The sequence below is a fragment of the Carassius gibelio genome, chromosome A23 (genome assembly GCF_023724105.1).
Source record: "Carassius gibelio isolate Cgi1373 ecotype wild population from Czech Republic chromosome A23, carGib1.2-hapl.c, whole genome shotgun sequence".
Taxonomy (NCBI): Eukaryota; Metazoa; Chordata; class Actinopteri; order Cypriniformes; family Cyprinidae; genus Carassius; species Carassius gibelio.
This window is the reverse complement of record NC_068393.1, coordinates 8639542-8664343: the sequence shown is the minus strand read 5'-3', so window position 1 is coordinate 8664343 and position 24802 is coordinate 8639542. Positions and strand designations below refer to the sequence as shown.

At 36.6% G+C, this 24802-nt stretch overlaps 2 protein-coding genes across 6 annotated transcripts in view; both read left to right on the top strand.

Moving 5' to 3' along the window:
* Positions 1-2653, top strand: part of LOC127945181 (extracellular sulfatase Sulf-2) — a 137135-nt gene extending 134482 nt beyond the window's left edge. For 3 of the 5 annotated variants that reach the window (XM_052541790.1, XM_052541788.1, XM_052541789.1), the window contains one exon: positions 253-2653. In XM_052541790.1, the coding sequence (XP_052397750.1) occupies positions 253-884 (632 nt within the window). In that variant the 3' untranslated portion in view covers positions 885-2653. The remainder of the gene's footprint in view (positions 1-252) is intronic. The other 2 variants (XM_052541791.1, XM_052541792.1) reach the window with 1 other exon arrangement.
* Positions 2654-4410: 1757 nt separating this feature from the next.
* Positions 4411-24802, top strand: part of LOC127944648 (rho GTPase-activating protein 39) — a 53825-nt gene continuing 33433 nt past the window's right edge. The window contains exon 1 of the mRNA XM_052540740.1: positions 4411-4620. Coding sequence (XP_052396700.1) covers positions 4607-4620 — 14 coding nt within the window. The 5' untranslated portion in view covers positions 4411-4606. The remainder of the gene's footprint in view (positions 4621-24802) is intronic.

Here is a 24802-nt window from a genome sequence, read left to right as displayed (position 1 = left end):
GAGCACGAGGGAAGATTCCCGTCACTTGCCCCTCATCATCTTCACTTCATCTCACTTCAAGCCTGAAACATTTACGTTCTTCCTTCCTTCACCATCACAAGCCTTTACAGGGTTTTTGATTGTTGTTTATTTTCTGTTTTTACAATCACAAGCATCCATCTCCATTTCGATGCGTCCACTTTTAATCATTGCCTTTAAATGTTTTGTCACTTGATGAAAATGTTTAACATTTGTGGCTGTGTTCCCCCACAGGGGACAGATATGGGAAGGATGGGAAGGATAACTCATGGAACGAGGACATCCAGGAAGACACAGACATGTTTCCTGGTGAGCCGAACCGGTCCGAACTTGAACCTTTGTACAGACTTGATGAGCACGCCTACGATCTCAAACTCAACTTCACCCTCAGCCTTGAGGACTGGGCTCATTTCAGCCGCTCCGTCGACCACATGTTCACGCTCCTCAGCAACGACAACCAGCCGTATTCTCCACCCCGCCATGACAACAGACAAACAGGAAGAGGCCACGCCCTGGTGTCCTCCACCAAATCAGCTTCAGCCATCTACCTGACCACTCTGGCCACGCCCGCTCTTTTATTGAAGGAAGCTGGCGCTGAGATCTTGAGAGACGCTTTGGGGCTAAACCAAGTGGACTGTCCCTCTTCTTCTTCTCCTCCTCCTCCTTCATCACATCCCATACGTCCTGCAGGGTCGCAGGTGGACAATGCGGGCTGGGACGCTCCCCTTGGAGACCTGACAAGGGCCATACAGAGAGAAGGGAGGGACGGTGATGAGGAGGAAGAGGAGGAGTTTGTTCAGAGACGGACAGAAAGGTTAAGCTCCACCCACTGTGACTGCAATGACATTTTGCAGGAAACAGTTTGACTCTCATGTAATATTCCTCTCTCTCATACCGTCCCTCCTCAGACAGACATCGCAAAAGACTTTTAAATTTGATGGAAGTGAAGGAAGAGGATTTTTAATGCCAGCGTACAGTCTTTCTGTTTGTTTTTCTTCTCCCGTAAGTTCCCTCGCTCCATTATCGACTGGTCTCAGAAGCGCGGCGACACCCTGCAACATTTCCATCTACAGTCGGACTGTTTTCCCATCTTGTCCATGAGATCGGCTAGGCTTTGAACAGAGCACATTTTTATCTTTTAACTTAGATTCTTTACACTGTTTTTTATTCTTTCATCTGGGATTTGGGAAGGTTGGGGGTTAAAATTCATAGCAGTAAACCTTTACAATGATTCAGTTGTTGTGATCGTTCATACTTGATTCAGTTTGAAACCGGTTTTGCAACAAAATTCTTGATAACTCTCTTTTTTAGTGTCTCCAGAGGATGTCTCGATGTCTTTTCCAGCCTTATAACTTCACTGAACAACACCTCAGACAGGTCAATGACGAATGTGTGTGTTTGTGTGTCGTGTGAGTGTGAATACGTTGTATCTGAAGTCAAAAGTGAATTTAAGTGTGATAAAATGGAGCTTTCTGATTTCATTTGTTGCTCCCAGTGTATTTTATAGCATTATTTAGAATACGCTTAAATATTGGTGAGGTTTTCTCTCTCTTTCTCTCTCTCTCTCTCTCTCTCTCTCTCTCTCTCTCTCTCTCTCTCTATATATATATATATATATATATATATATATATATATATATATATATATACATATATATCGAAAAAAAAATCTAAATCTAAATTTCTTATAGGTTCCTGGATGCTTATTGCATCATAATAAGTATAAATAACAACCACCAAAAAAAAAAAAAAAACATAGAAAAATGGTTCATTTGATGTATTTGCCATTATGTGTATTTGACAGAAAATAATGTTTTCCCCAAACACATCGAGAAATAAATTTTTATGTACCGAACATGCCACCTCATATTTCTAACCTTAGCTTGTTCTTAAAACTTTTGCTATACACAGTGCTACAAATATCAGAGCAAAATTTATGAATGGATGTATGTATTTTAATGTGCGTTTGCAATGTAAATGGTTAAAGGACATTTTTTATTACGCAGTTGAAGCTACACAGACCACCAGACATAAAGATGTCACTCCATCTTGAGGTTTATTTATGCAGCACATTTTTAACAGTTATTTAATACACATATTCAGTTTTTTTAAGGTGAAGTATCTAATATTGTTTAAATTATTACCTTCCTGATGTATTTCGTCCATCCCTGTCTTGAGATCAGTTTGATGATTGTGATTGAGATTATAATGTTCAAGAGGGTAATAATCTGATCCCTGATCAGTCCAGTACAGTTCATTGTGTTCACATATTTCATATCAGTGTATATCATCCAGCCTCATCTCCAGTGGCTGTACTAAAAGCAGTTTTGTCTGAGATTGTGTATGGTTGTTTTAAAAAACGTGAATAATAATTGTTGAATTGACAATTGAATAATTGTTATAAAGATGCACTGTGCATAAACTGAAGGATAGGAGACGATGCGGAGAGAAGGAGACATTTTCCTTTGGCACTTTCAAAAGGAAAGCCTGTTTTTGAAAATGAAAAGAGATCAGATGGGTTTAACAAAGTCTTGTACAGTTCTATAGATTTATCATACCTATATTTTGGTTTTGGTTTACCACTGAACATTTGATAGTGCTCATTACTTTGTGAATAAAGTGTTGAATGCTAAAATTGCTTTGTATTGGCCTTTTTTTTTTTTTTTTTGCTATGGTTTGTGCCATGTGTTACCTTGTGACATGTTTAAATAATTTAAATATATTTTTTACATTATTAAAGTTAATCAGAATAGGCCTGCATAACTCTCAAATGTTATAAAAAGAGTTTTATACTCTGGATTCTTGTAGGTTATGCCAGTAGATGCCAACATTTTGTGAATTGGGGGTTAATTAATCATTCAATTAACCGATTAGTTCAGAAGCACTGACTGATTCACTGAGGGTGTATTCACAATTGTAATTCGGTTCTCTTGGTTTGTTTGAAAACGATATAATTTGGTCCTGGTCCGCTTAGCGTTCAAATTGGCTTTTTTGACAGTGACCCTAAAGATACCGAACATGAAGTCATAGTTATACGTTCACACCCTGATTGGAACTCAATGGACACCCCAAACAAAAGTCAAATTAAAGAGCCACACAGATGGGAAATCAAAAATTACCTGTATTACAGTGTATGATGTAGCTGTCCATCAGTGTAAACAGTGTGCAAAGTAATTAAACCAAAAAGTACACGATTTATAAAGTTATTGGCTTCTAAAGTAAGGAGTCGACTCTGAATCGCTGAAACGAGTCGTTATAGATTTCAAATCTTTTGCCCATCTCTATGTACGTCACTAGGAACACTTTGCATAATAATCTCATCCTACCGTCTTGGGAGAAACAAACCTACTCTGACCTGCCCCACCCACCCCCCACACAGACGCTCTGTTTGGTGTGACAGCATCATGTCAAGGAGACAGTGTGTTTTTAATTGTAAAGGCAAGTTTGTTTTATTTTCACTGCCAAAGAATGAAGATCAGAAGAACCAATGGCTAAAATTCATTTTTACTACAATACCAGAGCAGTACAACAAATCCCTTTTGTCTGTGTGCTGCCTGCAGCCTTTGTCTGAGCTGATCGTCATGTACAAACACGTCATTAAAATGAAGAGTAACTCCGTGAATACTCAACGAAGAGACATGAGAGACATATCTATAGGAAGCTTGGCATGTCTACTTTAAAACTAAACAAGTGCTGGTGAAAATATTCTGTGTTAAAATAATCCATATGAAAACAACGCAATGTCAGTTTTCACTTATATCTAATGTGACCACGCCCCGCGCTGAACGTGCTATTCAGATTCAAACTGAAGCAAGCGGCTTGAAGACACCCACACAGAAGAAAAAGCAGCGAGACTGTTCAAGTTTTTTTTATTTTACTGTTTGCTTCGCGATGAGAGGAATAAGACATAGGCTAATTCACCCCAAAAAGATGCTAAGGCATTGTTTACCGTGAAGTTGTGTGCGGAACAACCAAACAAAACTGACAATGTCAGTTGACCAATCAGAACACAGTATGCTACCGAAAGGTGGGGTTTAAGGAAACTGAATCTTTTGAACAGCTTTGCGCGAAACATTTGGGGATCTCTGAGAATTGAGGTAATTTTAAAATTATATTTTGACAAAATTACAATGTTTTTTAACCTTGGATGGATTTAAACCTGTTGTACAGGATTTATAAACAGTGATAGGAAGCTTAGAATTTTCATCTTACTGGCTCTTTAAAAAGTAATGCATTTCTTTACTAGGTACTTGGAGGAAGTAATCTGATAACGTAACTCGCGTACCTGTAATGCGTTACTCCAGCGCTACAGCACCACTGTATAGTGCCCAGACTCGCCAGCAGACAGCGCCACTCGCCAAACTGAGCGCTGACTGACTGACTGCAGCTTCAGTTACTACAGCAGACTACAGCAGAGATCAGATTACTCGAGCATGGCCCGTGCTGCAGAGGGCGGGGGAGGAACCCTCTCCACTGTCTGCCTCAGACTCCAGCGGGACGCTCACAGACTCGGTGCAGTCTGCGCAGTTTGTGCCAGAGCACACATCTCACTGCTTTCACTTCTATTAGTCCAAACAATGTGAGGAACATGGCTGACAGAAGGTAAGATGGATCATTATGTTGAGTTGTGGAGATGCTGCAGTCGCACAAGCGCAGTTCAGCTCAGTTTGCTGATCGATCGCGTGGGTAACTTTGAAATATAAACTCTGTTTGTTCATTGTAACAGGGGTCTGGTTGTCAGATTATTGGGATGTTTTGATTAAATGAAATACAGGCTACATCAAATGACGCTGTTGCTGTTGTGTTTATAAAGTCTTATGCACGGACTGTGATGTTCAAATACTGCCAAAATTCACTGAGAATTGGTTTGAAACCGATTCTGATGTTGCTATCCAATTTTAAAGTGATTTAATTAGTATATAACTTAACTTAAGAACTGTCAGGGTAATTACATGAGTCTTTTGTATCACTCATGAACATGTAAACAATGACTTTACAAATGCGAAACCTGCAACAACTTTGGCTATGTTCTGTTGTAGGCATTTTATTAACAATGTTTAAAAAAAAAAATCATAATTTTTCTCCATGGTGCCTTTTTGTCCGGTTTCTTTCTTTGCTTTTTTTTTTTTTTTTATCAAATACGTGTTAGGCTATATATATATATATATATATATATATATAAACGTTTTAGAGTATAGTGGGCATAATATCTTATTAAAAAGACTCAAGTCTGTGATCCCATGTTTAGTGTCAACCTTGTTACCATCGTAATCTTCCCCTACTTAAATTATTTACATATCCATAGATTACAAAAATAATAATAATGACATCATCATGTAAACTCTTCAATCACATGTTGTCTTTTTGTAATTTCATTTTACATTATTTTTATCAATAGTGGATGATTTTAAATAATTTTAAATTACCATGATGAGAAGTAATTATTGTAAACCGGATATGTGGTGAAATATCAGCATAAAACACACTTTGTACCCTTGACATTGAGCAAGATGCTAAGAATGATAAATTAACTATAAAACTGTCAACCCTGATACATTTCACCTTGTTATGATTTTTTTTTTTTAAGTATTACTTTCTCAACATTTTTTTTTTGTTAGAATTTTGCTTTGGATGGCACAATGCAATTTCTAAACACTTGAAGTCATTGATTGTCGGACAAAATATTCAAAATCGAATGAAAGAAAATAGAAAAAAATGGACGACTGAAATGGATTTGATTGAATTAAATGTAATGGAGCTGCATTAGAATTGCATTGGGTGCCCGTCGAAAAACACTGAAAGAGAGTGATGCTAAGTTATTATGAGTAAAATAATATAGACACCTGAGCTATATTGGATGTCAGAAAGTCTCTGCGATCCATATTAGATGTGCAGACCAGAGATGGATTGATCCTCGGGACAGATTGATGAGCAGATGCCATGCGGCTGTTGCAGGCTTGCCCAGTGTCCTCTTCCAGGTGTCAGCCTTAATGGAGTTAATAGAGTGGATTCTGACATGTTTTATTAATCATGTTGCAATGCCATATCCCTTTGCATTCTCAGAAGACCTCCTCTGAAGCCAGGACAAACTCTGACAGCTTTTCTCAACTATTCAAATATTCACAAAGCCATATAGATGGAGTTACTATTAGAGGCTGGAAGTTTGATAATGTGCCCCAATCGCTCACACACTTAATTTTCAATGCATTAATTTTTTATGAATTAGTTAACCAAAGGAATAGTTAATCCCAAATGTATTGGCTTTCAATTGACACAAATATCTAATGATTTTAGATTAGATTTTAGACAGTTTAAAATAGTTAAAAATGTATGTTGTGTTGTCACATATCATACAAAAGATGCATTTTTTTTTTTTTACATAATTCTTTAAAGTGGCCTTTGAATTCCACATCTTTTGAAGGATTTAGCCTCTGAATTGGGAAACAGCTAAAGCTTGCAAGTTGTTATTTGCTCACAATCTTCACTTCTGCTTTCAAATCTAATCAGTGTTTGATGTTAAATGTCTGAAAACGATGTTTGAATTTCTGAGTTAATAATTACTTTAAACTTGAACTTGGAACAATTGAAATGATGTGACGTTTTCCATATGTTCATTCAAGTTGTGTTTGGGGTTGCCATGTACATTTGCGTAGTATCACGCGATATGGCCAAAGAAAGGTTTTCTCACATTAACCATTTGTGTTCCAGAGTAGGCGCTGTTTAGTGACGCGAGTAAACCCATCCGCTCCAGCAAGCGCACACTGCACTATCGAACTCTTGTTATCGTGTTAACGCCCAGCTCTAATCACATAAAGGATTGTATTTAATTGCATTATGTGGTTATGTGACACATCTCTTGCTTTGTGCTGTTTACTCTGCCAGCAGATGGATGTTTCCCACCGCCAGGAAACACATGTTGGGCAACAGACGAAAGTCCTACTCTGTTGGCTCTGTGTTTCTATAATAGCGTTTAACTAACTTTGTAATTGCTTGAAAGAAATGGTGGAGCTCTTATTGGTTTGCGGTAAAGCCTTAATTACTATTTGCTTTTTGGATCTTCTCGGGTGAAATTACAAATTGGCTTGGCACTGCTGGAAAACATCTGAGGAACACAAAACAAATGCCTCATCCCTGATGGAAACATCGAGATGTTCCTCTAATTCGGACCTCTTTTAAGAGGTTTTGGCTTTTTTTATTCTCCAGTCTAAATGTATTAATAAACACATTTTGTATGAAGTTGGAGTTTAGGAGTAAATCTTTCGGGCAGATGTTGGTTGTGTTTGCCGCTCTGTGCTTTAGGACTTAATATGAAATGGCAGAGAGATTTTTGAAATTAAATGGCCATTTGTGATAGATGTGGGCCGGATCAGATGGAAAATGAGTTTGTGGGTGTGTGTTCAGTCCAAAGTTGGCTCAGCTGTAACTGTAGGGTTTCTGTGTTAGATCATATATCTTGGCCTCCTCCATTCACTTGTTTTATTTCTGGAGAGAGGCTCAAATACGACACAAAGCTGCCTGTCCCAATGCTGTCTTCCTAGAGCTGAATGATTGTGGCCAAAATCATAATTATTTCCTTGAAATTGTATTTGGTAATTACGATTATCGCTATTTCTATTGAAAAGTGTTTGAAGAAACTGCATGTCATATTCTCTCAAATATTGACTATACATTGGATTGGTTTCTTCTTTAAATTAAAAAAAGTTGAAGAATATGAATGGTATTATAATGTTATATTAAAACAATGGAAAAACCCTTTAATTAGAAATTAACCAATCTTAAGCATGCAGAATAACATAAGAGGACTTTGAATGATTAATTGGTGCTTTGAATGCGATTAGGAAATCGATTAATTGTGCAGCCCTAAATCTTCCTGTTGGCCAGTTTAGATAACTCTAAACTCTTCCCAGAGGACATTTAGAAGACTTTTAACTGTTCATGGAACCTTCGATATTTCCAGAGAACTGGCAAGGTGTGTTTCTCAGTGTCACATGACCATATAAGGCAAATACTATTGTGTAATGATGATGATGATGATGATGATGATGATTGATTTCATTTTCTTTTGTTTGTTTTGTTGGCTCATTGCTTTAATGAGAAACATGCTCCTTCTCTTTCTGCTAACAATTCGTCTCGTATGAGTCAGTGCAAAAATATATTATATTATACTGTATTATATTTGTAGTATTGTGTTTTATTAGTCTTAAGAAAGCCCTTTAGTTAGGCTGGTTTTGGGTTCATATGACATCTGTCAGACGTGTTTCTTAGCAGTCGTTTACAAAAGACATGCTTTTGTGATGAAATGATGAAAAATATATGTTAGAAATAATATGCCACTTGATTGGTCAGTTGACTAGTTGGTTGATTCGTCATCCAACAGGACCCATCCCTAATAATTAAACAAAAGTTAAATGTAATGAAAAAGGCAAATGATAATATACAAACTATAAGCAGCCGCTTTAGTCATAAAAGACTCTTTGTCAATCTTTTTAATAGCTATTGTAAATGAATGAAGAGCTCTGTTGAGTATCCCTTCACAAACAACACTAACACGCATGACCCTTACAGTCTGTGTGTGTGTGTGTGTGTGTGTAGATGTCTTCATTGTCACACTAAACGTGCACAATCTCTCTGAGTCATGTTTTAAAGCTGTATTCGGTGGGTATCTGCTGAATATTAACCCAGTAGCGCTGGAGTAAAAGCGTTTAGCCTGAAGTGGCTGTCATTAAGTGCACAGTAGGGCATGTCTGCGGCTGTCTGAAAATAACTCCCAACCCCCACAGAGATGATAGGAAACTGAGCCAGACGCTCCAGATCTAACCCCAGCTCCCTCTGTAGCAAGGTGGGGTTTTCTGTACAGATAGTGACTGCTGAAACTCTCTGAGAGGTTAAAAACGGACACGCGTCCGCCCATTGTAGAGAGAAAACTGAACTATTTTACAAATTGGTGATATCAAATTAATAAATATGATTGGATTTTAAAAGAGAAAACATAACAATTTTACAAATTGGTGATTTTTAATAAATGCATACAGTTTAATAAAACAAATAATGATCAAATATATATATATATATATATATATATATATATATATATATATATATAATCTATATGTATCTGTATATTTTATATTTTAATATTTGACAATATTGAACGAAATGAAGCATTATGTTTTTCAAAAAGTAAGATAGTCACGGGTTTGTTGACATACACTGAGAATCTTCGGTCTACTATTAAATAGGTTTCATTTAGAAATGACTAATAACTTTTACAAATAATTGCAACAGCAAACTTAAGTAACTCATTGAATTAAAAGTGACATTTTAAAGTAGAAAGACTGAGATAACAAAATCTTTATTTATTTACTTATTTTTACATTGTGAATTCAAAATGGGTACTTTTTTTTTTTTTTTTTTATAAACTTTCAGTTCTCAGAGGTCTTTGTGTTTCAGGAGAGCCTGTAATGTATGTACCAGTCAGTAGCACCAAGTGGAGGAAGTTCACCACATGCTCTTTACCTCGGAGGGGAAATACTACGGGAACAAACGCACACACACACACCTGCCCCGGAGGCTTACCTCTGTGTTTTAGTCTATTAAATCCTTGTTGGAAAGCGTCATTTAATGAGACTGGCAGAAAATAGTTTTTTGAACACGAGACGTGCCCCATGTGTGCTAATGCACTTTTCTGAATCCCCTCACATGAACAGCCTGAGCCATCTGAAACCCTCACACTTGTCCTTTGATCCACCTCGAAGTTCCTCATCCGCCTGATAAGAGTGGCCATGACCCCAGAGGACTGTGGTCTGGGCATTCCCAAACTTTTGTGTGTGTTCAGATTAAGGAATGTGCTTGAATCAGCATAACCTTTCACCTTGTGAAGACTTGCATGTTTAAATATTGTCAGAGAATGCACACACTGTGATCCGTAGAGTTGCACTTAGTTCTGGATGAAAAGCCGTCTTTAACCAGTCAATAGAAAGCTCCCCTCTTCGTTCACAGTCAATATCCCGCTCTTCTATAATGACTTTGGCTGGATGATGGATTGATGTTGTGATTGGCAGCTGAAGGTCTGGAGAAATGTTAATATGTAAGGTATTGTACTGCACTGTTTGCTGAGTAAATATGATGATTTGACCAATGAGTGTCCACTTCTGGCCAGGTGTGTGATGAATGGGATAGTAAAGTCATAGAGGAAGTCACGGGAACATGCTCTTGAGCAAATGAATGAGGTCACTCTTCTGCTCCCATGCTGCAGTTCAATTACACAAAGAATGTGTTTCTTGCTTTGAAAAAAGAAACAGACATGTTGAAATTTATTTTATATATTTTTTATTCAAACTAATTTATTAAATTTCTTTATAAGATCTAATTATAAAAATATTTACCACTATATTTTGTTGCAAAAACAAAATATGTATATTTTGTCATCATTTACTCACCCTCAAATTGTTCCAAACAGTTGATGATCCCCATTGACTTGCTTGCATAGTCCTGGGGGAATAAAATCAGTGGGGACCAGAAACTGTTTGGTGCCAAAATTCTTGTCTGGTACAGTACGTGTTGAACATGTGGACACATACCGGTACATCTGCCACATCCACCTTTTGTGTCTTTTTCTATTTCTTCTTGAGCTTTTTCCTTTCTGATTGTGTCACAGTTGAAACGGTCTCCAGTGACCTCGGCCTGTGTGTGAAGTGGGGCTCAGCGCTGGAGGATGCAGGACACGTCTGACCTGTGCTCTTCATCCACACCGTGCCTCTTCCTTCCTGCCCGTCTCTGTCGGAGGAGTGGAGAGGTGTGGATTGACTAGAAAAAAGACTAAAAACGTGTAGGCCACAGTACCACAAATATAATGAAAATATAATTTAAAAATATAATTATATATTTTTTTTATATCATACCTTAGTGAGTCTAAAACTATAGGTCTGCTTCACCACAGATATATTTTGGAATATGTCCAGACTGGAATTGTAAGCCATGCGGAGAGGAAAAAAGTAGCAATAATGCAGCAATATTGGAGCCATGTCCTAAGCATGTTCTCTGACAACTTGTGTAATGGTGCACATTTGGGTAATTCAAGTTTGAATTCAGCTTGCAACATTTTCTGATGTCACGGACCACGGTTTCAGGTTAAAATCTTTTTTACTGAAAAAAAGTCACCTACATCTTCAGTGGTCTGAGTTTGTTGTTTATCAACCACTGCTGAATTTTGCAACAGAAGGTGCTGCCCGATGGATTAACCTTTGACCTTCGGGGCAGGAATGTAGAGCCGTGCTGCTCTGAGATCCCTAATCATGAATCAAACTGGGAACCAGGCTAGATTCAATGACAAAGGTCGCCTTTGTCCGTGGTCAAGGAGTTTGGCCAGCACACATGCTAATATTGGTATGCTAATTCCTTTAATTATGAGTGAGCCGCATTAGCTATAGCAACTAGCTAATTGCTTGAGCATGAGTCAACTCTCATAAACTGTGTGGAAATAAAAACTAAACAACTGAAAATACATCCGCGCTACTGCCAAATTGAGGTGTGTATGTTTATCCAATTTCAAGCCATACTGGCCTGCTGTGACTCTGTGGGAGTTAACCGTTATTTCACCAAGACTGTTAATCCAGCTGCCGTTTTAAACTGGGAAAGGAAGACAGGGGTGGGTGGCTGTCGGTTTTAGACCGTCCTATCAGTTGCTGTGTGCGTGAGGAGAGTGTGGTGTGAAGCTCTCTGGTGAAACTCTAGCCGACTACCCAACAGATGAAGTGGGCCCTTCCTCTGGGGCCGTGCTGACGGGATCTGACTCACCGTTTCATATTCTACTGCAGTCACCATCATCTCTCTCCAAATGTGTTCGTTTGTGACTGTCTGTCTCAGTTTAGATAAAGAAGTTGAGCTAGAGGTGGAAAAAACTGATGAAAAGACATGCTTCCTGTAGGCCCTTAGACATTGAGATGGGACATTTAGTCATTATTTGGAGGTTTTATAGATGTGAATATAGATGTGAGTGTTTATTTGTTATTTTTAAGGATAGTTCAACCAAAAATGAACATTTGCTGAAAGTTTACTCAACCTCAGGCCATTCGAGATGAAGATGAGTTTGGTTCTTCATGAGAACAGATTTGGAGAAATTTAGCATTCCTTCACTTTCTCACCAGTGGATCCTCTGCAGTGAATGGGTGCCGTCAGAATGAGAGTCCAAACAGCTGATAAAAACATCACAGTAATCCACACCACTCCAGTCATGATGTGTGCATATTTCTCTCCTGATTTGACAAGACAACGTTTTCATGTCATGCATAGAGAACTCATATTTTAGCAAATTCAGCACATATTTTAGCCAGAAGCGATGGTTTGAATTTAAAATTATGGATTTGTTTTTATCAGCTGTTTGGACTCTCATTCTGACGGCACCCATTCACTGCAGAGGATCCTCTGGCGAGCAAGTGATTTAATGCTAAATTAATACAGGTTTGGTAATGAACAGTTATTTTGCTAGCAGTGTGGTAATCCATCATAATTCGGCTCTGCTGCCTGAAACCCACCGATACTCCCTTCATGATTAAATCATGACCGGAATGAACTACTGTGACCTGTTGCGGGTTTTTTTTTCAGTCACTTTCTCTTTGATGGATTCAGGCTGAGAAGTGATGAGTGTGAGAAAATGGCTAGACTCAAACAAATGGTCCGAAGGCACGGCTGTACTTCTGCAGCCAGGAATGACTGAATGTTCTGGCAACATCTAGACATCCTCCAGACTTTCTCTCTCTCTCTCTCTCTCTCTCTCTCTCTCCTTCCTCCCCTTTCATCCCCAAACTCTTGTGTTGTACCTCATCCTCTGTGAGGCCACACCATCAGCAGTTTGGGCTCATCTAGAGGAAACACATTTTGTGACAAAAGTGCTCTAGAAGTTAGTCACAATCTGTTCTGGTTTTTGTCATGCTCTTTCCTGCTTTAAACAGCCCCCTGCAGAGAGATATTCAGCAGTTTTTCATCTTTATTCTTCCCATTTCTCTCTCAGTATGCAGGCTTGAATAACTGTTGTCCAGGTTGGACGTTAGTCAGCGGTCGCAAAAAAAAAATCTGTAAAACACAATACACTGTATAAATATGAAGGAACTTTTGCTGGTGTTTTACCTGTATTTAGAATTTAGGGTTTTAGGTTTAATGGAAACTTATTTTCAAGGATTGATATCTGACAAACAATATCAGCAATCTCTATAAAGTGGCTTTAAAAATACTTCTGCAGTAATTGACCTTTCCCAGTCCATTCCCAGACATTAACAGACTGACTAGGATGCATATACATTGAATGGCAACAACAGGTGGGCCTTTTCTCTTTTTGATCAAGCCGGGCACTAGTATTACATTTCACCTACTGAATAAGCAGAGAGAGAGTTTCCTGAAGTACACATATCCTCTGAGCCTCCCAGCTGGAGGCAGATGTGCTAGAAGTCAGCAAATGTTGAAGTTCTAGAGTTCACACCTGGCACTCTTCATCAAACAGGCGGTAATTAACCTTTATGATGACCTCCGTGTTTCTAGAGCGATCTGTTTAATGCACAGGATCTTGCACATGTGCATGAGAATGCTGGAGCATCAATCTTCATGAAGCTCATTCTGAGAGATTAAAGATAAATCTGCAATGGTATGATGTAATTCAGGGTTCATTTGCATATCTTTAAACACATAAATGCATGTAAATACAGTCCATATGGTGCATTCGGTCCTATGTAAACCACAGTGGAGTGATGCAATGAAAGATGCAGTATGGAAAACAGATGATGGCCTTTTCATGTCGTGGGATTATGTCCAGAGCACCACAAATGCTGTTGTCCATCATCTCCAGGAAACACAGGCTTTGGCACCGTACCGTTGACTAGATACAGTCAAACACTGGAATATTAAGACCCGACTGGAGGTCTCTGAGAGATTATCTCGTGAATTGAGTATCATGTGAGCATGCATGGAAGAGACGGGAGGATGTGAAGAGGTCTTGGCATGGTGATGGACAGCTGGGAAAAAAGTCTCCCAATTTTTTATATACTTTAAGTTGTCTGTAATTGTCATTTTGTGTTTGAAGCATTAACACTGATCAGTGTTCCTGTGGCTCAGTGGAAGAGCATTACATTAGCAGCACAAAAGGTTGTGGGTTAAATGTCCAGTCAACATACATACTGAAAAAAATAAAAATAAATCATAGACTTAATGCACTGTAAGTCGCTTTGGATAAAAGCGTCTGCCAAATGCATAAATGTATGTTTGCTGAGCTTCCTGATTAAATTGGCCAGAGAGTTTGCTGCAGTCTCACATCTAGCAGCATACATTTTTATTCCGTATGTTTAATCTGGATCACTCTGAATATTATATAAAGGATGAACATGTGCATATGAATTGTGAATGTAACCGCTATGTATGTTATATAAGTGTATAAGAACATGGTGATAAATGCAGCAGTGCAGATGACTTAATAATGATGAATATAATAATCATAAGGTTGTGTGTTATAGGGCTGGGGTGTAGTATTTATTTCCGCTTTGAAATTATGCTCGCACAACACATTGTTCAGGTAAATGGGTAATATAATAGGAGTAAAGCAGGTAAAAAAAAAAAAAAAAGCTTGATCACATATTAAATATTGACCTTTATTTGATTAATAGTTTAACATTTAAATAGCTTATATATATATATATATATATATATATATATATATATATATATGTATATATATATATATATATGTATATATATATATATATATATATATATATATATATATATATATGTATATATATATATATATATATATATGTGTATATATATATATGTATTTATGGATGTATGTGTATATATGGATGTATGTATATGGGTCAAAGACGTTCAGATGTCCGCATCAAGAAAAATGTACAAAAGTGATTTTGTGTCAATAGAAAGCACATTAAATGTAAGTAAAATGTCTACTTTTAAGGTTTTAAAATACGTTTTTGGAGAACAAAATGTCAAAATTTGGTTGAAATCATGTTACATTGTCATTCAGTGTAACACAATATTTATGCAAAAATTCAAACAACATGCTTATTCTGACGTGTCCATATTAAAATAACTAAATGAATAATGGAGCATACTAAATTTGATTGTGTTTTAAATTAGTACAAAATTCTTACTGACAAACGGGCAAAACCTAGGATAGTGGCAAATTTTAAAAATGTAAAATTACAACTCATTAGTATTTGGGGTGAAAGTAATTAGTCTTTTAATATGTCATGAATAGATTTTTGTGTTAAATATGTCTGACAAGCTTGTTACACTGAATGACATTTTACTGGGTGTCTTCTGTAAATAAGGGGGAAATGATGATATTTATGTTTTGCTCAAAACAAAAACAACATTGCAATTAAATAAAACTGAAAACTTTTTACATTTTTTGGGGGGGAAAACTACAACAGTTTAAAGCAGTATTACACTTTTCTTTTATGGTTAAATACTTTTTCGTCTTTGACATATATATAATAATGTATGTGTGTTTGTATATAAACTACAAAAAAGTTACATGAAATATATCTAGCTATACACAGCTAATAAAGTACAATGGTATACATTTTCTAAGTAACTCAATGCAAAAAAAAAAAAAAAAACGTGATTGCATATTAAATTATTCACGCATTTTATTTAATAACAGTAAAAAAAGAAATTGAAATTCTTTTAATTTTCATTAAATTAATTCATTATTTTAAAAGTAAATAATAATAATGTTAATAATAATAATAATAACAACCACCAAATAATGATTAAGTAAAGCAATGTTATTTAATGAAATGTATGGCAATATCACATAAATTAATATAATAAAAAAATATAAATTATTATCACATTAAATTATTGAACCTGATGCAATTATTAAATAACATTTTAAATGGCTGGTCAAAATGTTGGTGTTGTTTTTGTCTTGTGAGTGTGTTTGCACAAACCTCAGAAACATCAAGAGCTGCATTCTTTCTGTGTAAATGTGTAACAGTGAAGCATGTCAGAAAGTGCCAGATCAGTTTAATAACAGACACAATTTTCTGAAGGTCCTCTGTATTCAGTTTTGAAAGAAAAGAGTGTGCGTTTCATTTTTATGAGCTTTATTTTAGATTTGGCATTTATGATCTGAGCATAAGGTTTTGCTCTATACAAGGCTCCGAGTGTATTCTGTGTGTTAGTAGGTGAACGCAGCAGTGTGGCATTGAGCAACACTCCAAACTGACTTTTCATCTCGTACAACCCATTTGTTTTACAAGCGGCAGGTTGGTACTTGTGAACGGCTCCTCCTTTTACAGAAAAACAGTCATGGCAGCAGCAGTCCAAATGGCTGGAGGTGATTGAATGGCTGCCTGTGGAGACATTTATTGGCTTTCACAGTGCTATGAATGAGCCAAGCCAGTTAGGGAGTGACAGAAGATCGTGTGTGTGTGTGTGTGTGTGCGTGCGTGTTTTTGTTGGTTTTTAGTTAAGTCAATATCTATGTTTACATGCACCCAAATATACCCTTTCTAATCTGATTAATGGCTCGGACTAAAAAGCTGTCATAGTTCTTCTGTGAGATTGATCTGAAATCAGTTTCAATAGGATTGAAAGCCGTGGCACAGAATTTAAATAAACTGATCTACAGGAAAACTGAATATTAACTAAATATTTGCTAGCAAAATCTCTTCCAACATATAGTAAGCTCTCTTTTGAAATCTGTGTGACAATATCACTGCGGTTTTCTCTGGTTCTGACCGCGTCATCTGGGTGCTAAATACATGTAATGCACATTTACATTTTTTCATATAGCAGACGCTTTTATCCACATGTGGATTGAGGAAAATGAATGTACGCATGCTGAATGGTGTCCAGGCTAGTTTTGGACCCCATTGACTTTGGACAAAAAAAAGATGTCTTCAGAATGTCTTCCAGTGTGTGTTGCAGAAGAAAGAAAGTCTTACAGATTTTGCACTTCAGCTCTAAGCTTGATCAATATTCATAGTGAAACTTGCCTACTTCAAAACCTGTTTTATCATGCCAGTAAAATTTTTTTGCATCTTGAAATTTGAACCCAGCAAGGATTAGAGGTGTGTCCATGTGCCTCAGGTCTACTACTTTCTGTTTGAAAATCGCACACACACACACACACACACACACAGCATTCTGACAGTGACACAAAGTTCAAAGTGCTCTGCTCTGGAATGTCATGCAGGTGTCCTTAGAGGTGAGGGAGTGGATAGAGGGATTCCCCTTCAGTCACACATGTACCCCAGTAAGCATTCGTCTCCACTAGACCACACACTGCGCTCAACACACACACACACACACACACACACACACACACACACACACACACACACACACACACACACACACACACACAGAGCCTTCATAATCTGAAACTATCTGACATTCCAAAGCTCACACTCTCTAACAGAAGGTTGTTTGATCTTTCCTGTTACAACACAAAAATAATTCTTCTGATGATTCCTCCGGAGTCCTTGGCTTATCATTCATATGGCTATGGGTGTATGAATGCTGTTTACATAACGTAGTGATAGAGGAGTTTATGCTTCATTTGCACAACACAAAGTGTGTTAATATAGAGTTCACCGATAAAGCAGGGTGGTGTGATTCCTCTTTTATGTAGACACACAACATGCCAGACAATCGTAAACACTCACAAAACCATCTTTCCAATATAGACCCACAATACACACTTCTGTTCTGACTAAATGTCATATCTTGTTATGGGAACAAAATCACAGGGCGACATCCGGGAAACCACCATTTAACCTCAATCTGACCTTTTAGCCCTATAAAGCCTACTGTGGCAAATTTCTAAGTCCTCAACATGATCAAAACTTTTCTTGAAATCCTGTTACACACACACACAGCTATTACATGCCATCTGTCACATGATTGATAGTCTCATTATATAAATGTAAGGGTGTGATACTCGATACAAGGGCTGCACGATATTGGGAAAAAATGACATTGCGATTATTTTATTTTTCTGCGATTAAATATTGCCATATGAAATCTAATAAAAAAAATTCTTACAAACAAAAATGGGCTGAGCATGCTTACATTCTCATTTTAAATGATTTAAACATCCGAGTATTATTTAAATTAGAGTAAATTATTTGTTTGTAACTTTAGGATATGGTTTGAATTGTTAACATTAACTAACATGAACTTACCACGAACAATACTTTTGTTACTATATTTATTAATCTTTGTTTATCTTAGTTTATAAAAACACAGCTGTTCATTGTTTGGTATTGTTACTTCACAGTGCATTAACTATGTTAACAAATACTGTACAACTTTTGATTTCAACAATGAAGGGTGTAGCCTAAATGTTGAAATTAACAATTTTGTTGAAGTGCAGTTTAGTTAATGTTAAATAAAGTAGTTTAATAGTTTAATAAACACCAATTCAGACGTCTCGTGAGTTCAGTGTTGGACAGGTCAGTTGTTTAAACCATTCATTAAATTGAATCGGTTTAAATGAATCATTAGTTCACGAATCAGACGTGTACAGTACGCGTTGTGTAATTATATCTGCAGTTTAGGATATCACACAAGATTTGACAACACTGAAAACATTTCATCACTGGATAGTGTTTTTTTGTTGTTGTTGTTGTTTTTTTGTTCGACACCATCAATTGACACAATTGATTTTGATTAATATGTGCGAGGGAGAAAGAGCAAGACAGCGCTGGTGTTGTTTGAAGACTGTGAAGGTGAGCGTGCGCTTTCTCTCACTTTCTCTCTCTCTCTCTCTCTCTCTCTCTCTCTCTGTCTCTCTCTCTGTCTCTCTCTCTGTCTCTCTCTCTCTCTCTCTCTCTCTCTGTCTCTCTCTCTTTCTCTCTCTCTCTTTCTCTCTCTTTCTCTGCTCATTCTTATATGTGCCCTGTTAAACTGACAGGACTTTAAAACACATGCAAATGCTAAACTTTCATTCTATGGTTAAGCTGTGCAATTAATCCGCGAATCACATTCGTCAAGGGCCGTACGGTTAATGAATAACGGATCAACTACAACAGCCTATATCGCACATCCTGCGATGTGATTATTGTGGATTCGTACATCGCGATATCTATGCACATTGTGCAGCCCTGCTCAATACTTGAATACTTGTTTATATACTTGATACTTGTTTACTCATTTTTTTTTTTAAATAGGAAACTTGGGTTTACTTTGTTATCCGTACTTTCTGTTTGTGAAAAATCATCTGACAAAAGAATCTCTGAATCATATGCATTATATGTTTTGCCTCCACAATAAGAACAGAGCTAAATTAAATTTTAATTTAATATCAACTAGATTTCCAAGTTTATCTTAATTTTGGGCCATTTCAGAAACTGAGCCAAATTGCATATTTCGCTCCTTTTTTCTTTTATGAGCATGAGCTAACGGTTCAATAAACTGTTCCATTTTTAAAAATGCCAATTTCATGACCATTATTTAATACGATAGCTTATCTAATCATGAAAACTGTCATAATTTCCATCAAAATCACACCAGCTTCATCTATGTCAGATGTTTTTGGGACTTCCAAAAGGTTTTTAAGAGCAGTCTATGGAATACTGATTCTGTGAACAAGTGACCGATTTCAGCCGCAGCTATTTAAAGGATTTTAACAGAAGTCTGGAAGGTCCCCATTTGGCTTTGGAGCAGATCATTTGTTTCTGCTGTGACGTCAAAAGGTGAAGTCAGCGAGCATCATTCAAAACAGTGAGGAGGACAGGGAACATCGTTCCAAAACAGAGGCAGATGGCGCCGTGTAAAGTGCCGTGTGTGTGGGTGTGAAGTGCTGAAGTTTGTGTTTATTTACATAATGTGAAGTGACTAGTGACTACAAAAGTGAGAAGAACAGGTGGGCCTGTTTCATTTACCATACAACACAACATCCCACACCTACTGCTTTACCTATAGAGGGAAACTGGCGCAGCTGTTTGTTTTGAGCTCATAAACTAGATATCCTCAAGCACATTTCAGATTATCATCATATGTCAATCAGACAAGCCCTTCCTGTCTAAGTAGGTGGTTCCTGGCCAGAATAAACTAAAGACGGACAGACTTCATGCTGATAATAACAGTCTGGTTGTGTAAAACTAGTCTTAATCGACCTTGTCTGTCTGCAAATTATAGTTACGTCTATTATTATTCCTTCCAGTTTTATTATAGCTTCTTTATTATCTCATTATGATCTGTGTTTGTATTTCCTTTCACTTGCTGTATATTTGCCGGGTTTTATTAGCTGTAAAGTTGTGTAACTAGTTCCTATCATGCCAGTAAAACACGCTGGAACTGAACTGAACCTAAGCGAGAGCGACATAGACGGAGACCTTTTTAAATAAGCATATTCATACACACACTGAAGCGTTGCGTGAGTCAGACCACGTGTGGGACTGTCTGTCTGCCTTTGACTCAGCTCCACTCTCTGTCATAAAACAAAAACTTTTTTTAATCGATTATAAAACATGGGTTTGAAAAACTTTGATATCAACTCTCAAAATGTCATGTGGTGTAACTGCCAAGTTACAATTAATAAAATATTTGCTTTACACCTTAAATGCATGCGACTGTACACATCTTAATCATTAATTTAAAAAAATATTTTAAGGTAAATATTTATTAATTTATTTCAATTCATAAATATCATCACATTTCTGGCAAGTTGCACCGCATGACATTTTACGACTTACAACTAACCTTGCCTTTTCATAAAAAAAGGTCAAAGTATTGGATATTTATATCTTTGCCTCTTTTGGGGTTTATTCTTCCTGTACATTTCTGCATGCTGGTTGTACCACTTTAATTTACTTTACAAACGTTTCCCAAATATTTAGAATATTAAAAAAATATATATTAATAAAAGTTTCAAACCATTTTGTGGGTTTTCTTTTCAAGAATTTCTTCATGCAACTCTGTTAATGAGTATTTTTCTTTATAGTGAGTTATGGATTATATTGTAATATATTTTTAAGTGCATTGTAAATTAACAGAGCAGCACACAAATAGTGTGACTCACAGACCATAGTGTAAATCACTATTCTTTGATCATCTTTCCCTCTGCTAAAGCTCTTAAATCTTAGTCTCACCCATGTTTGGATTCAGAAATGAAACCAGTGTAATCCAGCATGCAAATTAGTGTTGGTTTAAGGTAGTCTTTACAGCAGGGCGTGCTGTCAAATTAACAGCAACTATTCATGCTTATAATTTGAATATAATTGTTCATAGTATAATTAAGACAGAATAATAAAGAAGAGAAGTGAGCATGATAGACATTGTGTTTATGTGAGTGTTTACACACTCATATGCGTTTGCTGCTGCTGTAGCGTGCAGCTTCCAACCGCAACCACAGTGTAAACAAATCAGATGCTAACCTCATCTGATCCCAGTCTTGGGAGCCCGTCTGAGCACTGCTCTCCGTGGAGGAGTGTGCTGGAGGATTAAAAAAGGCCCTTACATCTTCAAACAGAGCTGCCCGCAATCGTCCAGAGGTCCAGTCCGTTCCTCCCTCAGCGCACAGATAAAGTTATCAACAGATGACAAGTTGCCCTGGGAAGAGGCACAGCTGCGAAGCTGGAGGGTTATTTGCATGTTTACTGGTGTGTGTGTGTTATCTCTACACACTGTTTGAAAGCATGTGTGTGTTCTCCACTGCTCCCATGTTGGAGTAAGTTAACATGATGACTTCCTTTGCTCTTTAGGAGAGAGAGATAGGAACAGAAATAGTCTTGTCACCCTCTGTGACGGTTTTAATTCAAATGTGGTGCAAGTTTCCCAGCAGTCATATACTGGATGGTTTTATCACATTGGATATAATTAATTTATTGTCCATATCCTGAGAGCCTGCTGTTTGTGTGCAGGCCACATAAATGAAAGAAAAACACTCACACGCACAAAAATAATCACAGCAGGTGGCTTTTAAATGGGTCATATGATGCGATTTAAATTTGTCCTTTCTCTTTGGAGTGTTACAAGCTCTTGATACTTTTATTACTTAAATGTAATTGTAAATTACATAAATAAATACATAAATAAAATAACTTTTATTCTCGCTGTTGCCGCCACCGCCATGTCGCAGGAAAATCCGGCGCTTCTGACTCACAGTCTGTAAGTACGTTTACATATTAAATAATTTGCCAGAGATGATTCAGAGGCGAGTTTTAAGCGATGTAGAGTAGCGATTGTTGTTTTTCTGATCACAAATGCAGACATGGATTTATGTTGACAGTGCGATACACAACACAACACGTAAAAAACCAGTATAAGTCAGTATAATCAGTAATTATGTCCCCACTGTAAGCAACAAATGCTTGTAATGTGTTTTATTGGTTTTGTCTCGTCTAGTGATGTCTGGATCTCAAACGAATCATTCTTTTTAAACCGTATCTTCTTAGTGAACTGGTCAAACCTTCCTGTTTCAAGGGAAATGTACAATTTGTGATGTGCCAAAATAAGTGTTTTATTTTTTTCTTAAATTAAATTGTAAAATAGTTTTTTTGAATCTATATTACATAGCACATTTTACATCACAAATGTTTATAAATTACACTTTTCTTTGTTCCAACAACTCTTTGTATCTAAAGCCTATTATATAATTACATAATTATCTGAACCATTTTTGCATGTAAGTTGCATAGAAATAGATAACAAGGAGGAGTCATCTTTTCTGCATCACAAAATCTCAGAATAGTGAAATAAAAGAGAAAATTGAGGTGAAAACATTTCTCTGGTGGGCCGTTGCAAACTTATAAGCATGTACAGTAACAGCGGCCTGTTTCATTGTTGGCATGTCTAGACTTGTTCAGTGGACTGACCACATACAATCACTGAATGTCATATGCAAGCAAGCATTTAACATTGTTTCTCTAAGAAGTTCAATGTTCATTAATGACACTCTGACCTCTTCTCACAAAAGGCAAGCAAAGAAAATAAAGTTGGGAATATTTTGTGACAGTGTCTCCAAAAGGACAAGCATATTTTTCTTTGAAACATGCAAAGATACAGAGCATGTGAAAGTTTATGCTTCGTGTTGTTTTTAGTTTTTTTCAGCTCAATACTGTCTTGATCTAGTCAGTGGGTACTGGTGTATTTTTCAAACAATACAGCTCTGTTATTTTCATGCGACTGTAAGATTTCTGTTGACCAGAAAGTTTCTGAACCCTTCACATGTCTTCTGTGATTAATTTACCTGTATACTACAAGTAGTCCAAACCCACTGAAATAAAACCCCACAAATCAGACATAATCCATCCATGATTTATTGTAGCCACCCGCCCAAACAACAAATCCTATCCCTAATAGTAGCAAGTAATTTTAGCATTTTATAACATGAATGATAAAACGGCATCTGATTTATTTTAAAATGCAAGTCATGCCAGTCATTTGTAGTGACTTTCAGAGTAATCAGACGATAAAATACTGCACTAAGTAATGAGCGTTTTCAAAACACTGCTTTGTGAGGCTTCGAAACCTTCGCAAGTCATTTAAAAATCATCTTAAAAACCTCCAAAGACAATTTCAGCAAAAGTGCTTCGTTATACCATAACTGTTTCGAAATTTCAATGGTTTGCCACTAGGGGGCGATCTCTAAATGAATAAATTGTACATTTGTAGACATTTTATTGATACATTTGTATAATAATAAAATAAAATAAAAAGTTGTACTTAGGAGTCTCTTATTGGTCCGATTAATCAAGCTCTCCATAAAACGAAAAAAAAACAAGCCCTACGATTTAATAAAATAACACACATTTTACAGACACTTCATAATTAATCGGATTAGATTTGTTAATTGTATATAATAGATTACACTTTCAATAAAACAGTAGCAGCTGGTTTATAAAAAATGTTTTTGTGCATGCCTGGGCTGTTTTCATTGCATTTATGTAGTTTTAATCAGCAGGTGAACATTTTGAGTGTTTTAAAACAATGAATCATTTTGCGATGTGATTAGTTCGGTTGATTCTAAGTTTTGAAAAACCTTGTTTCTCCCATCAATCGCTTACTGTGCATGTTGTCTAAATACATGGAGAAGGATGCTCACTTATTCAAGTCCTCCTGGGAAGTTCGTATTTATTAGGAGGGAAGTTGTAATTACGAAGTCAAGGCATTCAAGCTACTTTGGTCAAAGCAAGATGTTGATTTAGCTTTTAGGTTTTTTAATGTTTTTATTAGGGCTGCCAATTTAACTCAATTTAACTCATTAATCTAATTAATCAGTTATGAAAAAATGTATACTTTAACAAATATTTTAATGCAATTATCACCCCTGCCAAGACCTTTGCACTGTACGTTATATTACATTTCATACATTTGATTCGTGATGAACATGAAGCAGGTCAACAGTTCACTGTCTGATGAAGCCTAAAGAATACAGTTAAAGATTGGGGCAAAAATACCCCTGTGACAGTTTTTAATATTTATATAATATGATATAAGAATAACACAAGTTAAAATAATTTTTTTTACAGCAACATATAAGAAGTTAAAATTTTAAAAACAAAAGTTTTGTCTGTCAAAAGTCTGTTTTTGGTAAATTTTTCAAACAAAAGTATTACATATAAGGAACACAGCGGTGATTCATTTCTGAATTAATCCAAAACGGGTGAGCCAATGATTCAATTACCTGTTCATAAAGAGAGCCGTTTACTTAATTCTTGATCGAATCAACCGTTTGAACAAAACGAATGAAGGAATGACTCAATGACATTTACTGTTAGTTTCTTATTTAGGGTATCAATTCATTTAAAAAAGGATTAAAAAATAA